This window comes from Dipodomys merriami, unplaced genomic scaffold (genome assembly GCF_024711535.1).
Source record: "Dipodomys merriami isolate MVZ:Mamm:240054 unplaced genomic scaffold, mDipMer1.0.p SCAF_25, whole genome shotgun sequence".
NCBI lineage: Eukaryota > Metazoa > Chordata > Mammalia > Rodentia > Heteromyidae > Dipodomys > Dipodomys merriami.
Genome location: NW_027203937.1, coordinates 6127694 through 6151839, shown reverse-complemented (window position 1 = coordinate 6151839; position 24146 = coordinate 6127694). Strand labels below are relative to the sequence as shown.

The following is a 24146-nucleotide window of genomic DNA, read 5'->3' as shown; positions in this document are numbered from 1 at the left end:
TTAAAACTGGCTAGTGCAAACAAATACCAGCAACCACATTGTATCTTTAGCCATATTGTCTGTAAGCAAAACTGTAAGCAGAAAGAATGTACAATACCACAAACTTTTACTATGCTTATTTTAAAATTAAATGATCACACTACAGTTTTCATAGTTTTTGCTAAAGCAGACAGGAAAGTTAATGAGTTCTTCATCAATAAAGTAAAAAGAACATGATAAGCATAACAACCTTCCCCACACCCAAAGAGCTTCAAACAATACCTAAAACAGACACAAACATTCATTGAGTTACTTCATAGTACAGTTGCTTTCAGAAGAAAACTGAAACTAAGTCAACTGCCTTCACACTTAACCCAATAGCTATATACTGCAAACACGGAGTTCTCAAAGGACATTGCAATTTATATTAAACATATGTAAAATTTATACATTACCAGCAGAGCGCCGGTGGCTCACGCCTGTAATCCTAGCTACTCAGGAGGCTGAGATCTGAGGATTGTGGTTCAAAGCCAGCCTGGCCAAGAAAGTCCATGAGACTCTTATCTCCAATAAACCACTCAGAAAAATGGAAGTGGTGCTGTGGCTCAGGCACTAGCCTTGAGCTTAAGAGCTGAGGGAGAGTGCCCAAGCCCAGAGTTCAAGCCCCATGACTGACACCCCTTCCCTTATTCTTTCTCCTAATTTGTCCCAGCTGGCCCTACCCACAAATTGTAATTTTCAACACAATTTCTACCAATGCTGCATTTGTTCACCCTTTGTCCCACCATTTCTGTGCTCCATTCTTATACTCCCAAAGATAAATAAATGAACAAACAAGACAAAAAGAAAAAAAAACCTAATTTCCATTTCCTGCAGTTCCTTATGATAAATATTATTTAATTTTTTTGGTTGGTTGAGGGGCTTGAACTCTGGGCCTGAGTGCTGTCCCTCAGCTCTTCAGCTCAAGGTAAGCACTCTACCAGTTGAGCCACAGAGGCACGTCCAGTTTTCTTGTGGTTAATTGGAAATAAGAGTCTCACAGATTTTGCTGCCCAGGATGGCTCTGAATCATGATCCTCAGATCTCAGCCTCCTGAGTAGTTAGGATTACAGGTATGAGCCACCGGTGCCCAGCGGTAAATAGTATTTTATCTGATCAGAGGCAATGCACCTTTGTGTTCTCTTCTTGGGTATCCTTCCTTTGGTCTCACTGTGTGTGGATACCTAGAGTCCTGTAAAGTTATCATGGCCCGATGAATTTTAGATCTAGTTTCCAAATATGAGAAAAAACATGAGTTTGTCTCTCTGAGCTTGGCTTACCTCACACCTCACTTAACATGATTTGTTCTAAGTCCATCCATTTCTCAGAATAAGCGCTAGCCTTGAACTGAAGAGCTGAGGGACAGTGCCCAGGCCCAGAGTTCAGGCCCCTAGACTGGACCCCCCCCCCCAAAACAAACAAACAAACAAACCCCACCACAACCATTTCTCAGAATATAACAATGCTCTTCTAAAGTCTGTGTAAAATTTCCTTGTGTATAGGTGCCACATTTTTTGGGATCCACTCATGCTGTTTCCATAACTTGGTTATTATGAACAGTGCAGGAATGAACATAGATGTGCAAGTATCTTTATGGTATTGAGGCTTGTGATTGTTCTCGGCTGATGCCCAGGTATGGAATGGCTAGATCATAGGGAAGATCTATGTTTGAGGACCTCTAGACTGCTGTCCTGAATTTTTGTTGGTAGTTTAGTGGGGATAAGAGTCTTAGAGATTTTCAAATCATAATTCTCAGATCTGATTCTCGAGTAGCTAGAATTACAGGCGGTGAGCCACCGGTGCCTGGCTAAAATATCTTTATAAAAATAGCCAGTGCCAAAACAAAGTTTGTGGAAGTGCAGTAGGAGCACGGGGACTAGGGATGTATTCTAGTAGGAACCAAGAAGAGGATGCTCATTGTGGCAGAAGGAATATGTATTGGGAGGTATAATCTCAAAGCTATAGCATAGCCTACCTGTAGTTAAGCTGTCATGAGGACAAAAAACCCCAAAAAACAAAAAACAACAAAGTCTGAGCTTATAGTCAAATGGGATTAGCTGCTTTTTCACTGTCAAGCACTAATGTAAAACTTAAGAGTAAGTGAAATATAATGTAAAACACATTGTTTGGATGTCTTACCTAACTGCCAAATAAGAAAACATTATCTGTAAGAAATAGGATGCCCAAGGGATTAATTTGATTTGATAGTAATCAGAAAAAAGATCATGAGCTCAGAAGTATACTTGGGATGGTTAATGACTCCCCAAAGAAATATTTAAAAAAACAAGGAAGGCTTTTAGGTAACAGCTGTGGAATGTGGTTTATATTATGATTAAAATTTCACTTTTCATTTAAACTATTTACAACATACAGGAATAAGTCAAAGACCTTTGTATCCTCATTTGAAAAAAAGGAGAACAAACAAAGGAATACAATACAAAGGAATGGCTGAGAACCATTAAACATTAAAGCAAGAGAGAAATCTCACCTATTTCAAAGATGAGTAGTTTAATATTTATATTATCAAATTTATTTATTTTTACTTATTTATTTTGGTCAGTAATGGGCCTTGAACTCTGAGCCTGGGCTCTATCCTTGAGCTCTTCAGCTCAAGGTGAGTGCTCTACCACTGGAGCCACAGCATTCCAGTTTTCTGGTGGTTTACTGGAGAAGAGTGTCTCATGGACTTTCCTGGCCAGGCTGGCCTTGAACCACAATAATCAGATCTCAGCCTCCTAAGTAGCTAGGATTTAGGCATGAGCCACCAAGGCTTGGCTAAAATTATTGATTGATTGTCAGTCGTGGGGCTTGAACTCTGGGCCTGGGCGCTGTCCCTGAGCCCTTCAGCTCAAGGCTAGTGCTCTACCACTTGAGCCACAATGTCACTTCCGGCCTTTTCTGCTTATGTGGTGCTGAGGAATCGAACCCAGGGCCTCATGCATGCAAGGCAAGCACTCTACCACTGAGCTACCTTCCCAGCCCCAACTAATTTGATTTTTTTGGCTTATACTTCAGACCATATTTTAATAATATAAAAAATAATTTTAGGGCTGGGAAGGTGGCTCAGTGGTAGAGTGCTTGCCTTGCATGCATGAGGCCCTGGGTTCGATTCCTCAGCACCACATAAGCAAAAAGAAAAAAGCCAGAAGTGGCGCTGTGGCTCAAGAGGTAGAGCTCTAGCCTTGAGCTGAAGAGCTGAGGGACAGTGCCCAGGCCCAGAGTTCAGGCCCCATGACTGGACCCCCCCCCCAAAAAAAAATCAAATTAGTTTTGAACATTACCATAAGCTACCAATGTAATAATGACATGAAATGAGAGACTAAAGAGGCATATGTAGATACATAATAAAAAAGGTTTTATCAAGATTCATTTGATAAGTAATAGCTCCAAACAATTATGTCAGGAACTATCCTAGGAATAGGAATGGGAGATACTGAGGTAAAAGTGCAGTTTATGGCATACTACCCAGTAAATGCAATCTTGTTAGACTGGGTAGATGAATGGATAGATGGATGTTAAGTAGTCATAAAGGTCCATATGAAAAATAATAATAGAACTGCAGATTTCATAAGGACTCAAAAGAAAGAGATGACCCAAAAAATGGGGTAAATATCCACACTATGAGGGACTAAAGATTTTTTTGGAAAGGACAAGCAGTAACAGAACTCGGCACTATATACTTACTGAAAGTTATAAGTGCATGGGAATTAAGTTAAATATTATGTTTACTCATTAGTACTTGTACAAAAAGGGAATCTTCAAGAAGTAGAGTTAAGAAAAAGAAAGCCAAAAGGATCCCTTAAATGCTCAAAAATATTTAGATTCATCTGTTTAGAGTTTTGAGTATGAAAATAAGATACTAAAACACTACCTAGTATCACCATAATGGATTACATCAGACAAAAAAACCGGAAAACAATGTAAACTTTAAGCTGGCAAAGGCTATAGAATACAAGAGTAGATGGTTAATAGTAAAGAACAATTAGTGGCACTTTTGAGATTGGACAAATGGAAAACAAATTGGGGAAATAAAGAGTCACATTAAGCTGGGGCTGGGTGAAGTGGCTCATGTCTGAGATTCTAGCTTCTTGAGAGGCTGAGATCAGGAGGATTATGATCCATGATGGTCCAGGGGAGAAAATGGAGACCCTACTTAAAAAATAACAAAAGCACAAAGGGTTGGGGGGTATGGTTCAAGGGATACAGTGCCTGCCTAGCAAGCCATGAGGCCCACAGTTCAAAACCCTGATACTATCAGAATAACAGCAGCAACAACAATAATAATGTTAATCTGGGCATGGTGGTGCAGGCATGTAGTCCCAGCACTTGGGAGGCTGAAGCAGAAGATAGAAAATTCACCATCACCTTAGGATATAAAATGAGAACCTGTCTCAGGGAAAAAGATTCTGACTTTCAAACGAGGAGATAATAGTTTCCTTGAGCAACTTCACAACTGTTCAGTTTTCTCTTTTTTGAGTTCCTGATTTGTTTCCTTCAGGTGATTTTATCAGTCAAGTACTTACTTTTTAACTAGACAATCTATTACCCTAATAATCTCTCACTCACTTCTCTTCTGACATAAAGTAGTTATAAACAAAAAATGCGGCACTTTTTTGGTGTTCAGTGAAAAGGTTATGGGATTTTAGTGTGTAACAAGATATAAAACCTAGGTTAAGAGGAGATAGTAGAGGACTAGAAATTTTTAAAATTTTTACTCTTTCTCCCGCTAACATAAAGATATGTATATCCAATGTTTTAGCTTGAAAGTATTGTCCAAAATTGCAGAGGGTATTCTTGACAACTACAGTAGCCCAAATGTAAAAATGTGATTTATAATCTAAACAAACAAGAAAATCCAAGGGATTTTTTTGTCAGGGTGAGTAACTGCTGACAGAGAAATTAGGGTTACTTCTGTGTTGGAAGTAGAAGTATGGTAAAAATGAACAGTGGTTCAAGGACACCTGGGGATAAGATGTATTAGACCACAAACAAAACTGAAAACCTTTCCAAAACTGAAAACCTTTCCAAGTCTCTCTCTCCTTCATCAATGAAATATGAGGTCATGAGACAGGGAAATCACCTATCTTAAATATATTATTTTGAGAAGTGGTAAAAGCCACTATCCAAGCTTGATTTACTCTAACATTAGCCCACAAGACAAGATGTCCACTGGGATGTGCACATCAAGGAAAATTTCTGCAGACTAGGTTCCTAATAAACTTGAGCTACAGCCTTTCAAATACACACACACACACACTCACTCTTAACATATACTTAGGTTCTTATTACTTAGATCTTTACATGACTAAGGAAACTAAATTACTTATTTTAAATAAATGCTAATATATTTGAATTTAAAATTATGACCTACGAAGGAAGGAAAAAACCCTTAAGTAATAGTATAACCTAAGCAAATGTCTCCATAAAAGGTAAGAAAATTATTAATATACTTTTTAAAAAGTTATCAAAATCTTGAATTTTTTTTAAAAAGTTAAGCCAACAGTTAAAACTACCTAGTAAAATACATAATATAGTCATAATACATGTCATAAATGCATAAAATGACTTCTAAAGATAGTAACTGCATCTATCAATTACTCTGGCCCAAAGCTATCTTCACTGTAAAAAATTAACTGATTAAGAAATAGGACAGAAAAAAAATCACCATAATATGGACAAGGGAGGAGGGCGGGTGGAGGCAGGAATTGGAGATATAGAATGCTTGTTTAGAATACATTAAGTCTAGGTTTAATCCCAGCATTGCAAACCACTCCTCAACCTCCACCCCACAAACAGAAAACAACCCTACAAGAGGTAAAGATATAAATACATTATAGCCAACAGAATTTTATCAGAACTCTGTATACCACCCATTTCCAGTTAACAGATAACAATTTATCAAATGATTTCAACACTCAAAAAGGTTAAATAGGGGCTTGGAAGGTTGCTCAGTTGGTAGAGTGCTTGCCTTATATATGCATGGAACCTTGGGTTCAATTCCTCATTACCATATAAATAGAAAAAGCTGGAAGTGGTACTATGGCTCAAAGAAGCTCAGAGACAGTACCTAGTCCCTGAGTTCAAGCCCCAGGACAGACAAAAAAAAAAAAAGCTAAATATAAAATATCATCTCATACTTCACCACTGTATGAAATACAAAGGAGAATTTCAAAGTGGATCAGTGTAAGCTAATTTTAGCAACACAAGATGTATGTTTTGGCAAATGTAACAGGTATATTCATTCAAGTCTACTACCAGTATTTATTTTCAAATAAGCGAGATGTAATATGTCATTCCATTGGAATGGAAATTATTTAAAGAAATGAGAAAGCATGGCCAAACATTGGTAGCTCATACCTACAAGTCTACTCAGGAGGCTGAGATCTAAGATTAAGTTCAAAGCCAGCCCAGGCAGGAAAGTCAGGAGATTCTTAGCTACAATGAACCAACAAAAAGCTGGAAATGACCTGTGGCTCAAGTGCTAGAGCCTTGAGCACAAAAGCTCAGCAACAGTGACCAGGCCCTGAGTTGAAGCCCCAGGACCCGCATGAAAAAAAAAAAACAAACGAATAGAGTACTTAAATATTGCATATGATGAATTATTTCTACTGTTAAACACTATGACCAGAACCACACAACACAGAATAAGCCACCCTTACCAATTCATAAAGGATTTATTCATGTATGCCACCCTCAAAGAAAGTAAATAGCAAGATAATTTTCTTCCCCTCTCAGAATAATAAGTACAATTTTTAGGGGAAAAATGTTCAGATTTCTCTAAAAGGTACCAACAATAATGGGATGAATAATAAAGGCTGAATAATTAAAAGTAAATTTTCAGAAAGGGGAAGCAGCACAATAAATATCTGAAGAAAAAAGTGTTGCACTAAAAAAATTAATGAACTGCATGGGATTTCAAAAGTTTCTTCACCCATCTGGGGTTGTTTTTTAATACAATCTTCAGTGCCAAAGGGTTATTTGATAAAAAATAAAATTCTAAACATTTAGAAGATTGGTCAAAAGTTTTATCTGCCTCTAAAGGGCATCACTATTGAAGCACCAATCACATCAACAGCTAAGATGTGCACTCTGAGTTAAGGGTTTCAAAAGTTCATAATGGACAGAATTCAAAATTCACCAAGAAAAATAAGTCCTAAACCTTAGAAAAATGGGCATCTAGATCTACCAACTATAAGTTATAAAAATTTTCATCTTTGGTATTTATAATCTACTTGTCCTTTATATCTAAATAATCAGCATTCTTAAAAGCTTTTATATGAAAAATATAAAGCAAGTGACATCCATCACAAAGGGTAAAAACACAAATACCTATTTATTTCTTAAGCCACATGACAGGATTTTTAAGTGTTATACAGTTAATATTACAAAAATATTACAAGATACATATAGAATATAATACCTGTGCTCCTGATACAGGGCCAAAGGGGTTTGGTGGTCTCATGACAGGCTGGCTGTATATTAAGGTTGGCTGTGTCATTACAGGTACATTTCCCATTTGAGGAGGCTACATAACAGAAGAATATCAAGTTAAGGTTTTCCTTATTATTAATAAGTTAACAAGAATGACAATAAGGGCAAGTTACTTTGCACATAACTCATTCTAACTATAAATTTTTAGAAAGTATTTTCTGTATGGAAAGTACCATGTTCATTAAAAAAAGGTAGTAAAGAAAGACATGTTTTTCTATTCAATGAAGTTGGGAAATTTAAACTTTTAAGTAAATGCCTTTGTTCATTAAGCCACAGCTTTATATATTATGAAAGTAATCACCAGGGAAGACAGTTTTTTTTTAAATGAAGTTTACTTTCTATAGTTCTTACATTTTAGAAAAAAATCAAGACAGGCTTAACTTACATACAAAAAAATTAATTAAACTTGTAAGTAAATGAAAAGCAGAATCTTCACAGGGCTTAGGAGACTAAGGTAGGAAGAATGACAGTTTGATATCAACCTATGTTATATAGCAGAAACCCACCTCAAGACTCTCCATCACCTTGTTCTTGTTGTTGTTATTTAATAATGCATACACACCACTATCTTATTTTGGTTAAAATGTAATGATTTCCAATCTTCAAATTCAAAAAGTTCTATTTAACCTTCCAAACAGATTACTGCTTACATCCAGAGCTTCATTTCAAGTTTATGGCTATCACACTTTTTCAAACATATAAAGGGGGCTAATTTCTTTTTTTTTTTAATTGTAAAAATACTGTACAGAGGGGTTACAATTACATGGGCAAGATAATGAATACATTTCTTATCAAGCATTGCAGCCTCCTCCCCTTCCCATCCCATCCTCCCCTCACTCCCCCAACCTACCCCCCCCCACCAAAGTTGCAAAGTTCGTTTTCGACATAACGACTTGTACATCTCATTGTTGCAATGGGTCCACCTATATCCCTATTTAAACAATTTGTTTTTTCCCTTCCCCTCCACAAATTATAACAACACCAAATACAGTGAAAGCAGGGGTTATACCGTGGGGGAGGGACATACAAAGCAAAAAAGAAATAATCTTATAAATGTGTTAGAAACAATCGCATGAAAGAAAAAAAATTTGAATATATATCTTAGGGTTCATATCACTAACATCAACTTATCTGACCTTTTCTGCTTGTCTCAGACACATACTAGTTATTGCTAATGAGGGAAACCATAGGAAAACCTATGTTTCTTTGGGCCTGGCTTACTTCACTTAATATAATTTTTTCCAAGTCTTTCCATTTCCTAACAAATGAGGCAATGTCATTCTTTCTGATGGAGGCATAGAATTCCATTGTGTATATATACCACATTTTCTTGATCCATTCATCTACTGAGGGACATCTGGGTTGGTTCCATACCTTAGCTATGGTAAATAAGGCTGCAATAAACATAGTCGTGCTGGTAACTTTAGTGCGGTCTTGTTTGTGAACATTTGGGTAAATGCCCCAAAGTGGGATTGCTGGGTCATAGGGGAGCTCTATGTGGAGTCTTTTGAGGAACCTCCATACTACTTTCCAAAGTGGTTGAACAAGTTTACACTCCCACCAACAATGCAGTCAGGTTCCCTTCTGTCCACATCTCCTCCAGCATCTGTTGTTATTAGAGTTCTTGATTATAGCCATTCTAACTGGGATGAGGTGGTATCTCAATGTTGTTTTGATTTGCATTTCTTTTATGGCTAGAGAGGTTAAGCATTTCTTCATGTGTCTATTGGCCATCCTTATTTTCTCTTCAAAGAAGTTTCTCTATAAGTCTTTAGCCCACTTATTTATTGGGCAGTTGTTTCTTTGAAGATTTGTTGTTGGGGGATTTAATTTTTTGAGTTCCAAGTATATTTTAGATATGAGACCCTTGTCCGTTGTATGGCTAGTGAAGATCTTCTCCCAATCTATGGGCTTTCTATTGATCTTGCTAGCTATGTCCTTTGCCCATGCAGAAGCTCTGCAATTTCATGCAATCCCATTTGTCCAACCTTTCTTTGATTTGTTGTGTTTCTGGGTGTCTATTAAGAAAATTTCAGCCTGTGCCAAGGAGACCTAGGGTTTCTCCTATTCCATCCTGTAATGTTTTCAGAGTGTCTGTTTTAACTCCAAGGTCTTTGATCCATTTGGAGTTGATTCTGGTGCAGGGTGATATATAAGGATCTAGCTTTAGTTTTCTACAAGTAGTTAACCAATTTTGCCAGTACCATTTACTGAAGAGGCTGTCTTTCTTCCACTCTATTTTTTTTAGCTCCCTTATCGAAGATTAGTTGGCTATAGGTCTGTAGGTTCATTTCTGGGTTTTCAATTCTATTCCATTGGTCCTGAGGTCTGTTCTTATGCCAGTACCAAGCTGTTTTGATTACTATGACTTTGTAGTAGAGTTTGAAATTTGGTATTGATATTCCTCCAACACTTTCTGTTGAGGATCGTTTTTGCTATTCGGGGACTTTCCTTGTTCCATATGAATTTTTGGATTGCCTCTTCTATTTCCTTGAAGAATGAGGTTGGAATATTGATAGGTATCGCATTGAATTTGTAGATAGCCGTAGGAACTTTCTAAGTTCTGTTTTGATTTCCTTTTTCAAGTTTTTAAAGTTTTCATCATAGAGGTCCTTCACTTCTTTGGTTAAGTCAATTCCTAGGTATTTTATTTTTTTGTGGGGCTATTATGAATGGAGTTGCTTTCCTAATTTCAGCCACACTTTTCTTATTGTTGGCATACAGAAAACCATTGATTTTTGAGGGTTAATTTTATAAAGGGAGCTAATTTCATACCATACACATGCAGTAGCGGTGTTAACAATGAGAGACACAATGCTGCCTCCTACCAGCATCAGTTTCTCAAAAATATGAGAGTGAGTTAAAGTTACAATTGACAATCCTTATTTAAGTCTATACTGAGAGGGTTAGAAGAGGAAGAGTGACATAGCATATAGATTATAGGGAGTTTAAAGACTTTTTGTGCTTTAACAATCTTTTTCTATAGGAAAATCTCTCTGGTCTATACCAGACAAAATTTACCCTATGCAATTAAAAAAATATTAATTACAGCTGGGCACTGGTGGCTCACAACTAATCCTAGCTACTCAGGAGGCTGAGCTCTGAGGATTGTGGTTCAAAAATAGACTGGGAAGGAAAGTCTGTGAGACTCCTATCTCCAATTAATCACTCAAAAGCTGGAAGTGGGGCTGTGGCTCAAGTGGCAAAGCCCTAGCTTTGCGCAAAAAACTACAGTGCCCAAACCCTGACTTCAGCACTAAACAAATAAATATTGATTCCCTTCCTTCCTCTACAATATGAGAGGCAATATGCTAGGCAAGTACAAGGCCCTGCTTAAAAAACAAGCAAAAAACAAGCAAACAAACCACACAGTCTGTAATAAAAAACATGATCAGAAGAGTTAAGAAGGGGAAAAATAATACTCTAACAAAGCTATATTAGGGTATCACTGTGTTAGGCACTAGACCTAGAAATGAACAAGGCACTAAATTCTTCTAGTTTAGTTGTATCTGCAAATATACTTACGATTCCATATCCTATCATGCCTGTTGGTGTAGTAGCAGGATAGGCCATTACTGGGGGTGCCTAACATGGTGAAAGGAAAAAATAAGAAAATATAACTCATGTTTATCCAAGAATAGGTATAGTTCCACTAAGAGAAAAAGAATTGTTAAGACAGCTGTAATTAAGTGACATTTTGATCAATAACTGTCAATTAATGCTCAGTGAAAAAGTGAAAAAGCAAAATTGTTAAAAAGAAAAAAATCATTTAAACTTAAGACAAAACCGTGTTTTAAGATTTCAACATACTTTTATAGCTTTAAAATCTTTGCTATAGCACATGCCTAGTATGTGTAATACCTTGGGTTTCATCCCCATCATATCCTCAAAAAAGTTTCAAAAGCTTAAAAATATTAAACTAAAACTTAGTCACATTCAGTTTATAAAAAATGTCTGCCGAAACAGGTTTATTTCTTAAGAACTGGAAGAAAAAATTTCTAAAGATTTCTAATCAACTAATAAATTGATCTTCAAAAAATATTTATTTTCTAAGGACCTCATTCATTGTTATTGAAGAACTCCAATAAAAGATTACAAATCACTGCTAAGTATGATTATCTCTACAAAACACAGTTCTTACATAAAGAGTATGTATGCTAAATTTCTAATTTATTCCAAACATTATTAAAAATTATTCCTTCAGAGAAATGAACTTTTTTTTTTTGGTCAGTTGTGGGGCTTGAACTCTAGGCCTGGGTGCTGTCCCTCAGCTCTTCAGCTCAAGGCTAGCACTCTACCACTTGAGCCACAGTACCAGATCTGGTTTCTGGTAGTTTATTGGAGTTAAGAGTTTCAAGGACATTACTGCCTGGGCTGGCTTTGAACTGTGATCCTAAGATCTCAGCCTCCTGAGTAGCTAGGATTACAGGTGTGAGCCTCTGGCACCCAGCTTAGAAATAAACATTTTTAACTCAGTTTGTATTTTAATAATTAAAGAATCATTGACAACTATGATATTTAAGTTCTTGTAAATAAACAATTGGTTACATAATTATTATTGATACAATGGCTGTCTTAACATTCCCTGTGTGTTTCTTACAATAAAGACTAAAACTGAGTACTGGAGAAAGACCAATAACACTGCTGAAACAAACAAAAAAAAAGGTGGGGGCGTGGAATTATATGGCAATTTGAACATATGCATGGAGAAGTTAAATGAAGCAAACATTTTTTAAAAAGTAATATTAAAGTGAATAGTTAAAAGTTAGGGCTTGGGTAAGCATGAAGGGCTTATTGGTCTCTCCCTACTGAAAAATCAAAATCTACAAGAGCAGTGAGACAAACTGCCAAGTATAGCAGAAGCCTGTAAGATTACATGCAGTTGTTATCTTAAACATTACCACAATCAACATTTCCCTTCATTCAGAAGTCATCAAGTGCAGAGTGGCAGCACAGACACACAGACACCCAGCCATCTGGCAGCAAATGGCGGAATATTAAGCAAGAAAAGAAAAATTGGTGTTTCCCATGCCATCATCAGAATCAATTCTGCAACACACCCATGAAATCAGTAGATGCTAGGAGGAATTTTTGAAACATTGAAAATCTGAATGTGAAAACAATAGCTGGAAGGTTATGAGATTCTGCTGCAGCAGTGGTTAATAGCATGCCAATTTATTGCAAAAAAAAGTCTAGTTTTTGGTCACTTACGTATTGTGGAAAATGCATGCCATTCTGTTTTTCCCAGGGAGAACAATTACATAATGCAATAACATTGGATTAGAACAAGTACTTACACAACAAAATACACAGAGCATTTTAGTTTACATGTACATTCACTAATTACCTAAAACCCCTTGCATCTCCAATATCTAATGAAAGGACATCTTTACCAAAACAGTATCAAGGTTGACAAGAGAAGCTGAAAATTTTACCTCATTTTTCTGTATATAGATACAATAGGTCAATGATGACCAAGGTCATTAAGACAACATGGGTAAGTACAGTCAATAGTGCAGAATTCAGCACATCCCATAAAGGGCTGCATCAGATGTCTACCACAAAAGGTTTTTAAATGCACCATTGAAAAGTATTTGTAGTGTACATAGACTTTAATAAATTTCTAATTTGTTTTAAATTTATTGATAAACCTTGACAGTGCTTTTTAAGGATTAAAAGGTTAGAAATATAAACAAACATCATAAGCAGCAGTTTATCTTAAAGTTGTGAATCACAACATTATTAATTCTATATGTTAGCCTAAAAAGAAACTATAAAACCCATCAATATTGAACAAAACCTCTGTAAGAGATTACATATAATCCCACACACCCGACAGTAACATAACCATTCCTATGGAATTAGAACTGGCAAATTCTGAATGGTTAATACCTCTAATTCTACTGACCAATCCTAAAAGCCAAAGTGCTATCTAAACACAAAATATTTTAGTTTTATACGGATTTAATATAACATAAGCAAATTCTCACTGCACTTTAATATAAGGGTTAATATTTATATGATTTAAAATATGTGGAAGTGAAACTGTGGTGCAAAGTGGTAGTACCCTATCCTTGAGCACAAAAAGCTCAGCATCCAGGTTCTAAGTTCAAGCCCTGGACTGACAAAAAAATAAAATAAAAATTAAAAATATTGTGTATAACTCATACCTGACTATAAAACCCACTAGCTAGTAAAGCCTGTGGTAGTGAGAGAAACACGGATTCTGAATCAAGAGTTCGATTTAAACTTACACCCGTGGTTCAAGTGTTTTAAAGGTGAAAGAAAATCATAGTTTTATACTTAAGATAGGGACAATGCTCAAACTTTCCAAAGAAAATATTACTTAAAAGATAAAATTAAACCATGTACACATGTGCATGTAAAAAATAATGAAAATGAAAGGTTTTATTATTAGTGATGGCAGTGATAAGTATCTATAGGAAAATGTCATCTTAAAAAGGTGGTTAAAACTGTGAGCCAGTGGATCATGTCTATCATCTTAATTACTCAAAAGACTAAGACAGGAGGATCATGGTTTGAAGCCAGCCTGGGAAGGTTAGTCCATGAGACTCTTATTTCCAATTAACCACAAAAAAGCCAGAAGTGGAGTTGTGGTTCAAGTGGTAGAGTACCATCATTGAACAAAAAAAGCTCAAAGATAGCACTTAGGTCCTGAGTTCATGTCCCAGTATCAGCAACCCCAACTCTTGCCTCCCCTCCAAAAAGTAGCTAAATTTAAGTGCTATTTTCATGTTATTTTTAGTTCAGCCCTATTGTGTTGTGTGTGTGTGTGTATGTGTATGTGTGTGTGTGTGTGATTCAAAATAAAAAGGACAATATCCCAGAAGGGACTTAATGATGAGAATTTGCTCCATCAAAGATAGTCAAAATCTCTAATAGCCTGTGTAATCAAAGCCCACTGACCCGTTGTTAGAAAACAAGAACTCAAAATTTTCAACGAGGGCTATCTTTTTTCTCTTATTAGCAAGGCAGCAAGCAGGCCAAGGACAGGGAAATAACCACAAAGCTATTCTGGACATAACAAGTTAAGAGTAATTAAAACATTACTAGAACCTTCTTCAGTACTAGACGCTATTTGATATGTACTGAGGATTAATAGCTGATCCCCATTACTCTGGATTTCCTATTTGCAAATCTATCTATGTGCTAAATCTTATAACCTCAATATCACTACTTGTGGTCATTGATGCACATGTGCAGAGGAGTAAAAAAACTGAGTTGCCAAATACAGCTCACTTCCAGCTAAGGTATAACAGAGAAAGTTGGGGAGGAGGGAGGTATTACAGTGATTTGCAAGAAGTTCTGGGGCCAGATAATCCAGGTTAAAATTCAAATGCTGGCATTGGTTAGTGGAATGGCCTTATTTTCTTTTGTAAAATAAGGAAATCAGAATCTAGTGGAATGAAGGATTTAAAATTACAATATGTGAGATATATGAGTATATGTACATATTTTCCCTAGTAATGGTTAGTTACTAGTCTCATGTGACTTTAAATTATTACTATCAGAATAAAGCTCAACTCATTAAAAAAATCATATTAACAAGAACTAAGAAAATACAAAGATTGAAAAATAATAATGGTACCAGGAGCTGGTGGCTCATGCCAATTATCCTTGCTACTCAGAAGGCTGATATCTGAGGATCATGGTTCAAAGCCAGCCAGGGCAGCAAAGTCCATGAGACTCCTATCTCCAAAAAAGCTGGAAGTGGATTGTGGCTCAAGTGATAGAGCACTAGCCTTGAGCAAAAGAAGTTCAAGGGCAAAGGCCAGACCAGAGTACAAGCCACAGGACCAGGCAAAAAAAGTGTGATATGAACAAAAATCAGATTTTATATTACAACAAGTAATACATTTAGAGCAACAATATGTGGTAGTGATTAAGAGCACAGCTCCCAAGATCCTGAGTTCTAAAACAGCACAGTCACCTAAGAGCTCTGTGATGTGGGGCATACTTCTTAACTGTGCCTCTATTTCCTCATCTATAAAATCCAGAGACTAATAGTTCCTACCCCACAGGGTTCACTCCTATAAGGATTATACCAAATAAGATCGTATATTATTTATTAAAATGATGCCAAAAAATGCTCAGCACAATGTAACCTTTAAATATGTTAGGTACTGAAATGTACCTGGAAAATAGTCAACAACTTAAAAAAAGGAATTAAAAATTCAATGCTAAAACTCTCAATGGTCTTTCCATTTTGTGATTACTTTACATTTTTCAAGCTATATACATGATTAATTATTCAGGTGTTACTATATATCAAGTAGTATATAATTAGCATATACCAACTCACCATTGTTGCAGCATTCCAAGCAGTTGTTGGAGCAACCTTTGGTTGCCAGTTAGACCCTCCAGTTAACTTCTTTTCACCTGGCTGGCTCCAATTTACATCACTTTAAATAAACATAAGTAAGGATATTAAAAGACACATCATAAAATTTTGTATAGTACTTAGAGTAAACAGAACATTTATGATGTAGACTCAGAGATAAAAGCCAAATCAACTTCAAAACAACACATAGGAAAGAATACAAAGAAAATACTTACTTCTTAGTAGTGGTTCCATTTCCAATGCCAAGATCTAGGAAAGGAGAAAAAGAAAACATTTTAAAACTAGATTTAATTTAATAAAACAACTTAAAGATGAGCAAAGAATCCAAACTCTACTTACTTCCCACAAGGTTGGCTAAAGACGAATCCAAGTCATCAGACACTAATTTGTTAGGTGGAAGTTTGGCAACAGGAAGACTCTGATTCTGAGAGGCCACTGTTGGTTTGAGAAGTCCACCTAGTTCATCAAAGCCTTAAAGTTACAAACAGACGAAATAGGATTTGTAAGGAACTTTATAGTGCTACAGCTTTCTAAAAGAGGTCCTTCCTTTTCTCCTTGTTTACTGGAAAAGTTCTCCCCAAAAAACCAATATAACAAAACCAGGGCATTAGTAAATATCCTTGATGGAAAGTTTACCCCTCAAAGTGAACTGATTGAGAAAGCTGCACTTGCTTTGACAGACCATTTAACAAAATTATAGTAAGGGGAAGGATATGAAACATAATTCTTCCCCTGGCCTCAGAATACTCAGTTATGCATAAAGCAATATAAGTAGAAAATAGATATCTGCAACTTTGCAAAGTTTGTTTTGAGAAATCGTATTTGTGGAACTGTTTCATACTCTTCAAAGTACAAAGTATATAAATTAACTTATACCTATGCAATAATAGAATAGCATAAACTCACCTAAAAGTATTTCTTGAAAATGGAAATCAAATTCCTAAGGTTCTTCACCAAAGGGTAAATGATAAATGCAAATTCCACCAAATAAAAGTACTCAGGTACTTAATGGTATAATAAAATGTTATGTGGTAAAATAAAAAATATATGATTAGCCGGGTGCCGGTGGCTCAAGCCTGTAATCCTAGCTACTCAGGAGGCTGAGATCTGAGGATCACGGTTCAAAGCCAGCCCGGGCAGCAAAGTCCATGAGACTCTTATCTCCAATAAAAACACTAGAAAACCAGAAGTGGCACTCTAGCTCAAGCATTAGAGCGCTCGCCTTGAGCTGAAGAGCCGAGGGATAGTGCCCAAGCCCAGAGGTCAAGACTCCCTCCCCCCCAAAAAAAACATTATAAAACAATTATAGTGAATAAAAATAAATTCTTGGGCTAGAGAGGTGACTGAAGTAGTACAGTACCATCAAGTACAAACCCCAGTACCACCAAAAGAACCTATATATACATTTAACACATATTCCACACATTTAAATGCGTTTCTTCTATGGACAACTATATGTTATACAAGTAAGAATATAAGTTGTTTTTTTTTGAGAAGTTCGGGGCTTCAAACTTGTAGGCAGGCACTTATACCAGCCAACATCCCTAATTCATAAGCTAAATTTTAATTACCAGGCCAAAGTCAATGGTCGTCTCATAAGAAGTATGTGGTCTAAATTTGATAAAAACTTTATAAATTTTAAATTACTAGAAGCACAAAGTACAAATTTTTCCCTACAGTCAAGAAGTTCTTTTAAGACAAATGAATAAACACGATATAGTAACAATCACTCTTAACAATAAGAGCTCCTATACCCACAGACCTTGTATATTCTAGCTATATACAGATTATCAAATAAGCCAAGATATACATTTATATCTACCAGCTCAAAAGCAGCCAATTTCATACAGTAAGATATATAAATTATTATTCATTATGACTAAGAAGGCACAGCATTCTATAGTCATTAGCCACTTAGCATACTATTAAAATCTGTTTTGCTCTGTTACTTTGTTGTGGTACAAAAGCTTTCCCAATCTAAAACTATCACCAAGAATACATCCTTGCCAGGTGCTAGTAGCTCACACCTGTCATCCTAGCTTCTCAAGAGGCTAAGATTTGAGGATCATGGTTCAAAGCCAGTCTGCTAAGAATATGATCTCTAATTAATTAAAAAAAAAAAAAAAGCCAAAAACAGAGCTGCGGCTCAGGAATAGCATCTACTCTCTAGTTCAAACCTCAGCAATGGCAGAAAAAATAAGTCCTTGAGGTTCTAATCTAGTAGCCTGGGGAAAGGTAGCCAATTTCATTGGCTACTTCAATTTAATCTACTTAGAAATGCTAAAAGTAGCCGGGCACTGGTGGCTCACGCCTGTAATCCTAGCTACTCAGGAGGCTGAGATCTGAGGATCGCGGTTCAAAGCCAGCCCGGGCAGGAGAGACCGTGAGACTCCTATCTCCAATAAACCACCAGAAAACCGGAAGTGGCACTGTAGCTCAAGTGGTAGAGCGCTCGCCTTGAGCTGAAGAGCTGAGGGACAGCGCCCAGGCCCAGAGTTCAAGCCCCACGACCGACAAAAAAAAAAAAAAAAAAAAAAAAGAAATGCTAAAAGTAGCTCTACCTGTCCTTACACAGAATGTACATTATGGTACATTTCATAAAAAATTGTTTTCTTACCGCCAGAATCCACAATAATGTTTGTAGACTTATTTCCAAACACAGATTCAAAGTCAACATTAAGGCCAGTTGAAGGATGTGGCTGTGCAACTGGAGAAGGAGTGAATCCTGAAAAAAATCAAAATGTAAAAAAGCTCAATTCTTTACCCATTAAATGTATATATATATTTAATAATTGGCCAACAGGTGAAAAAGTAAATTCTCTAGTCAAAAAAATCAATGCCATATTTTTATGGTGATTACTTTTTTCCTAACAAAATCATCTACCAAGAAAACAACAAACTGACATCAAATTACTGGTTTGCTTCATTATAGGAATAAACTTTTGCTATCTTTTACCTTAATTTTGTATGTTGTAATCTTTTTTTTTAATTTAATTTTATTTTATTTGTGAACATACTGTACAGAGGAGTTACAATTACATGGGCAGGATAATGCGTACATTTCTTACCAAGCATTGCAGCCTCCTCCTTTGTTTACCCTTCACATCCCTTCCCAGCCTCCCCCTTCCCCCCAATCCCAATTGTATGTTGTAATCTTTTATAAATCAAAGCCATCTGAACTCTAGGATTTCCCATGAAGCAAAACATATATGCAATGCAAGTAAATCAATCGAGAATAAAAAATAAGTATTCTACAATACTTAAAAAATATGAATCTTAGTATTCTCAAGATACTTTAATTCCTCCTATCTACACTCTATCTTCTTTTTTCCCTTCTTTTTCCTAGAGAGTTAACCAAACACTACACAGTTTAAATTCATTGGAGAAGCTGTGGGATTCTAAAAGTTGCAGTCCACTAATCTCAATGTCTGTCTGTGTCCAACTGCTTTTAGAATAGTAGAACAAAAACTCCAAACCACTCTCTAATTTCCAAGAACCGGGCCAAGAAATATATAATCTAATGTGCTAATTCACTTAAGTCTGATTTGAAACATCAACTCATAAGCAGTACACTTATATATCTTTTCTTGCTATGGTAATTATACTGGCACCAGTAGTATGAGGCAAGCAAACATCAAGCTAACGTCTTTGAGACTCATTCATCCTGGGCTAAAAAGCTTTTTCACATGTGAGGTACATTACTGAAAGTGAGGTTCTCAAATTATAGAGGCTAACAAGAACAATAAAAACCAACTAAAACTATTAGGTTTGTCATATGACTATATACCTCTGTATTACCAGATAACTTTTCAGATAAGTACCAGTCTATCTAACCAAAAGTTCTTTCACCTGGCAGAAGGTTGTTAAATAGCTCACTAAGGTCTTTTTCATCTCAAAGTTCTATTTCTGCTGAATCACCTTTAGTCAGAACCTCACTGTAAATTCTACATGTAATTCACTAGGATATATATAAGCACAAGGATAAAATAACTGTACTAGAAAAGACAGATTTTAAAGAAAATTGTAAGACGACGACTTGTTAGAAAGTCCAAGAAAGGTCTTCAAAGACACAAAAAGCCAGAAAATGATCATTATTACCAGTAGTGTCTAAATGTGAACAACAAGTAAGCCAGTAACTGTGGTTCAAAACTGTAATATTAGCTATTAAGGAAGCTGAGATCTGAAGATTTGTCTTTTGAAGCTATCTCACAAAGGAGAAGTCTAAGAGACTCTTATCTCCAATTAATAACCAGAAGAGCCAAAAGTAGAGCCGTGGTTCAAGTGGTAAAAGGACAGCACCCAGGACCTGAGTTAAAGCCACAGTACTAGCACAAACAAACAAATAATGACTAATAACACAATAGTATTACTTTAAAGGTAGCATTTTGGATCATAAAATGAATATTCTGTAGAGCGGTAGGGTACATTTTTAAAACTAACATACAAGAATAATCATAGTCCAATCCTACTTTATGTTTGTGTTGGTACTGGGCTTCAACTCAAGAGGCTGGGTGCTGTCTGTCCCTTACCTTTAAAAAAAATTTTTCCTTTAAGATCTGTTTATTTTTATTTTTTGCCAGTCCTGGGGCCTGAATTCAGGGTCTGGGCACTGTCCCTGATGTTCTTTTCCTCAAAGCTAGCTTCTACCACTTGAACTACAGTGCCACTTCCAGCTTTTTCTGTGGTACTGAGGAAATCAACCCAGGGCTTCATGAATGCTAGGCAAGCACTCTACCATTAAGCCATATTCCCTTACCTTTTCTGTTCTACTACCAGAGTCACACAGCTTCACTTTCAGCCTTTTTGGTGGTTAGCTAGGGATAAGTCTCACAGACTTTCCTTCCTCAGTTGGCTTCAAATCAAGATCCTTAGATCTCTGCCTTCTTAGCTAGGATTACAATGAGCCACCAGTGCCTGGCTCTTAAACTACTCTTAATTCAAAGATACTGCCTTTATGAAGAGAACAGAAACATTACCAAAACACAAAATAATTTCATACATAAATCTCTTGATCATCCAAAGTATTTGGAAGAGCAAATACTGGCATTATATTCAACAGAAAAATGAAATAAGGTATTAGCTGGACTCTGGTGTCATATCCGTAATCCCAGCCAGTTAGGACACTGAAATCTGAGGATTATAGTTTGAAGCCAGTCTGAGTAAGAACTTTGTAAGACTCTTACCTCCAATTAAACACGATGAAGCTAGAAGCAGAACTGTTACTCAAGTAGAATACTATCCTTGAGCAAAAAAAAAAAAAAAAAAACCCAAAAAACAAAAAAACACAACAGCAACAACTATTTAGGGACACTGCCCACAAGCTTGAGTTCAAGCCCCATGACCAACACCAAAAAGAAAGAAAGAACAGGGGTGTGGGGGGCAGAGGGGGAGGCATGGAGGGAAGAAAGGAAGAGGGAGGGAGGGAGAAAGAAAAGAAAGGAAGAAAGAGAGAAGGGGGAGGGAGGGAAGGACAGAGAGAAAGAAAAGGAGAGAGAGAGAGAAGGAAAGGGGAAGAAAAATGATACTTAAAAATTCTAACCTAGGCACTGGTGGCTCATGATTGTAATACTAACTACTCAGGAGGCTAAGATCTGAGGATCACAGTTTGAAGCCAGCCTGGGCAGGAAAGTCCCTGGAACTCTTATCTTCAATTCTGCCAGACAGTTGGAAGTGGTGCTGTGTCTCAAAAGTGGTAGAGCACTAGTCTTGAGCAAAAGAGCTTAAGGACAGTGACCAGGCCCTTAAGTTCAAGCCCCATGACTGATTAAAAAAAAAAAAATTCTAGATTTATCAATTTACTAACATTAAGAGTACAATTTTTAATTACATCACAGACTTTGGTTCTCACAACTCCTTAAATTAAGACCCAATGATAAAGATTTATCTTATTTATGTGCCCATTCTACTACCAACACAGAAGACGTATCTAATACTGTTCTTCAGCTGGGCTCTGGTGGCTCACACTTGTAATTCTAGCTCCTCAGAAGGCTAAGATCTGAAGATCAAAGTGCAAATACAGCCTGGGTAGTAAAGTCCTTAAGATTCTTATTGCCAATTGTCCTTCCCCTCCTCCCTCCCACAGACAGAGCATATATACTGATCTTTAAAGATTTCTGGAGATTATATTACTAACCTGAATCTTGCATTACACATGGAACAACTTGTAATTAGATCAAATGCATCAAATTCTTATCTTTTCCTGCTATATATCATCTCAGCTTTCTAAAATTTGGTAACAGCCAGCCTATTAGAATCACTAGTTCCTATTTACCTGCATAGGGAGAAGGAAATGTTCTCTTTTTCTATTTCTCCCTAATTTAATTCTATTATACTAAAATCCTTGAAGAAAGAAAGAGAATAAGAAGCAAGCAAGCAAAGAAGGAAGGAAGGAATCCTACTTATTGTAATACAAAACAACTTTTATTTACTTAAAGAGGGGAGATTCCCTATGATCCAGCAATCCCACTTTTAGGCATTTACCCAAATATTTACAAACAAGACCACACTAAAGCTACCAGCACAACTATGTTTATTGCAGCATTATTTACCATAGCTAAGATATGGAACCAACCCAGATGCCCCTCAGTAGATGAATGGATCAAGAAAATGTGGTATATATACACGATGGAATTCTATGCCTCCATCAGAAAGAATGACATTTCCCCATTTGTTAGGAAATGGAAAGGCTTGGAAAAAATTATATTAAGTGAAGTAAGCCAGGCCCAAAGAAACATAGGTCCCATGGTTTCCCTTATTTGCAATATCTAGTATAGGTATGAGTCAAGCGGAAAAGGTCAGATAATGTGATGTTAGGAAAACGAACCCTTAAATATGTATTTTAATGTTTTCGTTTCTTTCATGCATGTGTTTCTAATGCATTGATAAGATTATTTCTTTGTTGCTTTGTATGTCCCTCCCCCACAGTGTAACCCCCGCTTTCACTATATTTGATGTCAGTATAACATGTGGAGGAGATGGGGACAAACAAGTCGTTTAAGGATTCAGGTGGACCTGTTGCAACAATGAGAAGTACAAAATGTCATGTCAAAACCAGCTTTACAATGTCGGTGTGGGGGGGAGGAAGGGGGTATGATTGGGTGGGGGGAAGGGGGGAGGCTGGGAAGGGAGGTGATGGGTAAACAAAGGAGGAGGCTGCAATGCTTGGTAAGAAATATATGCATTATCCTGCCCATGTAATTGTAGCCCCTTCTGTACAGTATGTTCTCAAATAAAATAAAATAAAATAAAATAAAATAAAAAGACCAGCCCAAAGCTTTAAAAAAAAAAGAGGGGAGATTTCTCTTAAGTCCCCCAAGGTGTCAATTGATAAAATTAAAGTATTACCTAACCGTAGGTTAAAAAAGATACATAAGTGCAAAGCATGTACTTCAAGTCTGAACAATCTGTGTGGACAGGGGAAAAAGTGAAAGGAAATTTTAAATAAATTGTACTAGCTATTGCAGAAGCAAGCAGTGTATTTCTAAGGTAACAATCCTGTGTGTTGTATGTGTGTGTTAAAAAGTCATATTTGTAACTGACAATCTTGCAAGATAATCTATTTTTAAATGATACTTGTTTAAAAAAATCATACAGCTTACAAAGGACTGAAATTCAAACTCAAATTTACTAGATTTCAAGCATATTTTCTTCTCTCAAATGCACTCACAATTCTATTTTAAAATATATTTAGCCATGCCCAATTCTTACTACCAGCCAATAACCTTATTTCTTCTGTTGTACTCTATACTTAAAAAATAATTTATTGTTATTATAAAGGTAATGTCATCCCTTCCCTCACTCTCTCCCAGTATATACATTTTGTTTCCCCCCATCGGTGGTGGGGCTTGAACTCTGGGTCTGAGTGCTGTCCCTGTGCTCTAACACTTGAGCCACAGCACCACTTCGTGTTTTCTGTGGTTAATTGGAGATAAGAGTCTCAGGGACTTTCCTGCCCGACTGGCTTTGCACCACAATCCTTAGATCTCAGCCTCTTGAGCAGCTAGGCTTACAGGCGTGAGCCACCAGCACCCAGCTAAGTACATACCCTTTTAATTGTTAACTTAAACTAAGAAAATCTAGTAACAAACTTTAATAAAGTTAAATATCAACTGGACATTGATGTTTTACTACTTCTGCAATGGCCAATGACTGTATTTGGAAAGAGACACATGAATGCAAAAAGAGCTTTAAACTTCACAAGCTTATGGCATTTAAATGTCATATACTCCAGAATATTTACAAGTCCTGAGTATGTACTAAAGTGAAAACATAACAG

At 36.5% G+C, this 24146-nt stretch overlaps 1 protein-coding gene across 17 annotated transcripts in view; it reads right to left on the bottom strand.

Moving 5' to 3' along the window:
* Nucleotides 1-24146, bottom strand: part of Picalm (phosphatidylinositol binding clathrin assembly protein) — a 104149-nt gene that overhangs the window by 7784 nt on the left and 72219 nt on the right. For 5 of the 17 annotated variants that reach the window (XM_070034846.1, XM_070034833.1, XM_070034835.1 and 2 more), the window contains 6 exons: nucleotides 18489-18596; nucleotides 16211-16327; nucleotides 16087-16120; nucleotides 15833-15932; nucleotides 11035-11094; nucleotides 7439-7543 (listed from right to left, as the gene is read on the bottom strand). In XM_070034846.1, the coding sequence (XP_069890947.1) occupies nucleotides 7439-7543; nucleotides 11035-11094; nucleotides 15833-15932; nucleotides 16087-16120; nucleotides 16211-16327; nucleotides 18489-18596 (524 nt within the window). Of the gene's footprint in view, nucleotides 1-7438; nucleotides 7544-11034; nucleotides 11095-12720; nucleotides 12745-15832; nucleotides 15933-16086; nucleotides 16121-16210; nucleotides 16343-18488; nucleotides 18597-24146 lie in introns of all 17 variants that reach the window. The other 12 variants (XM_070034836.1, XM_070034829.1, XM_070034831.1 and 9 more) reach the window with 3 other exon arrangements.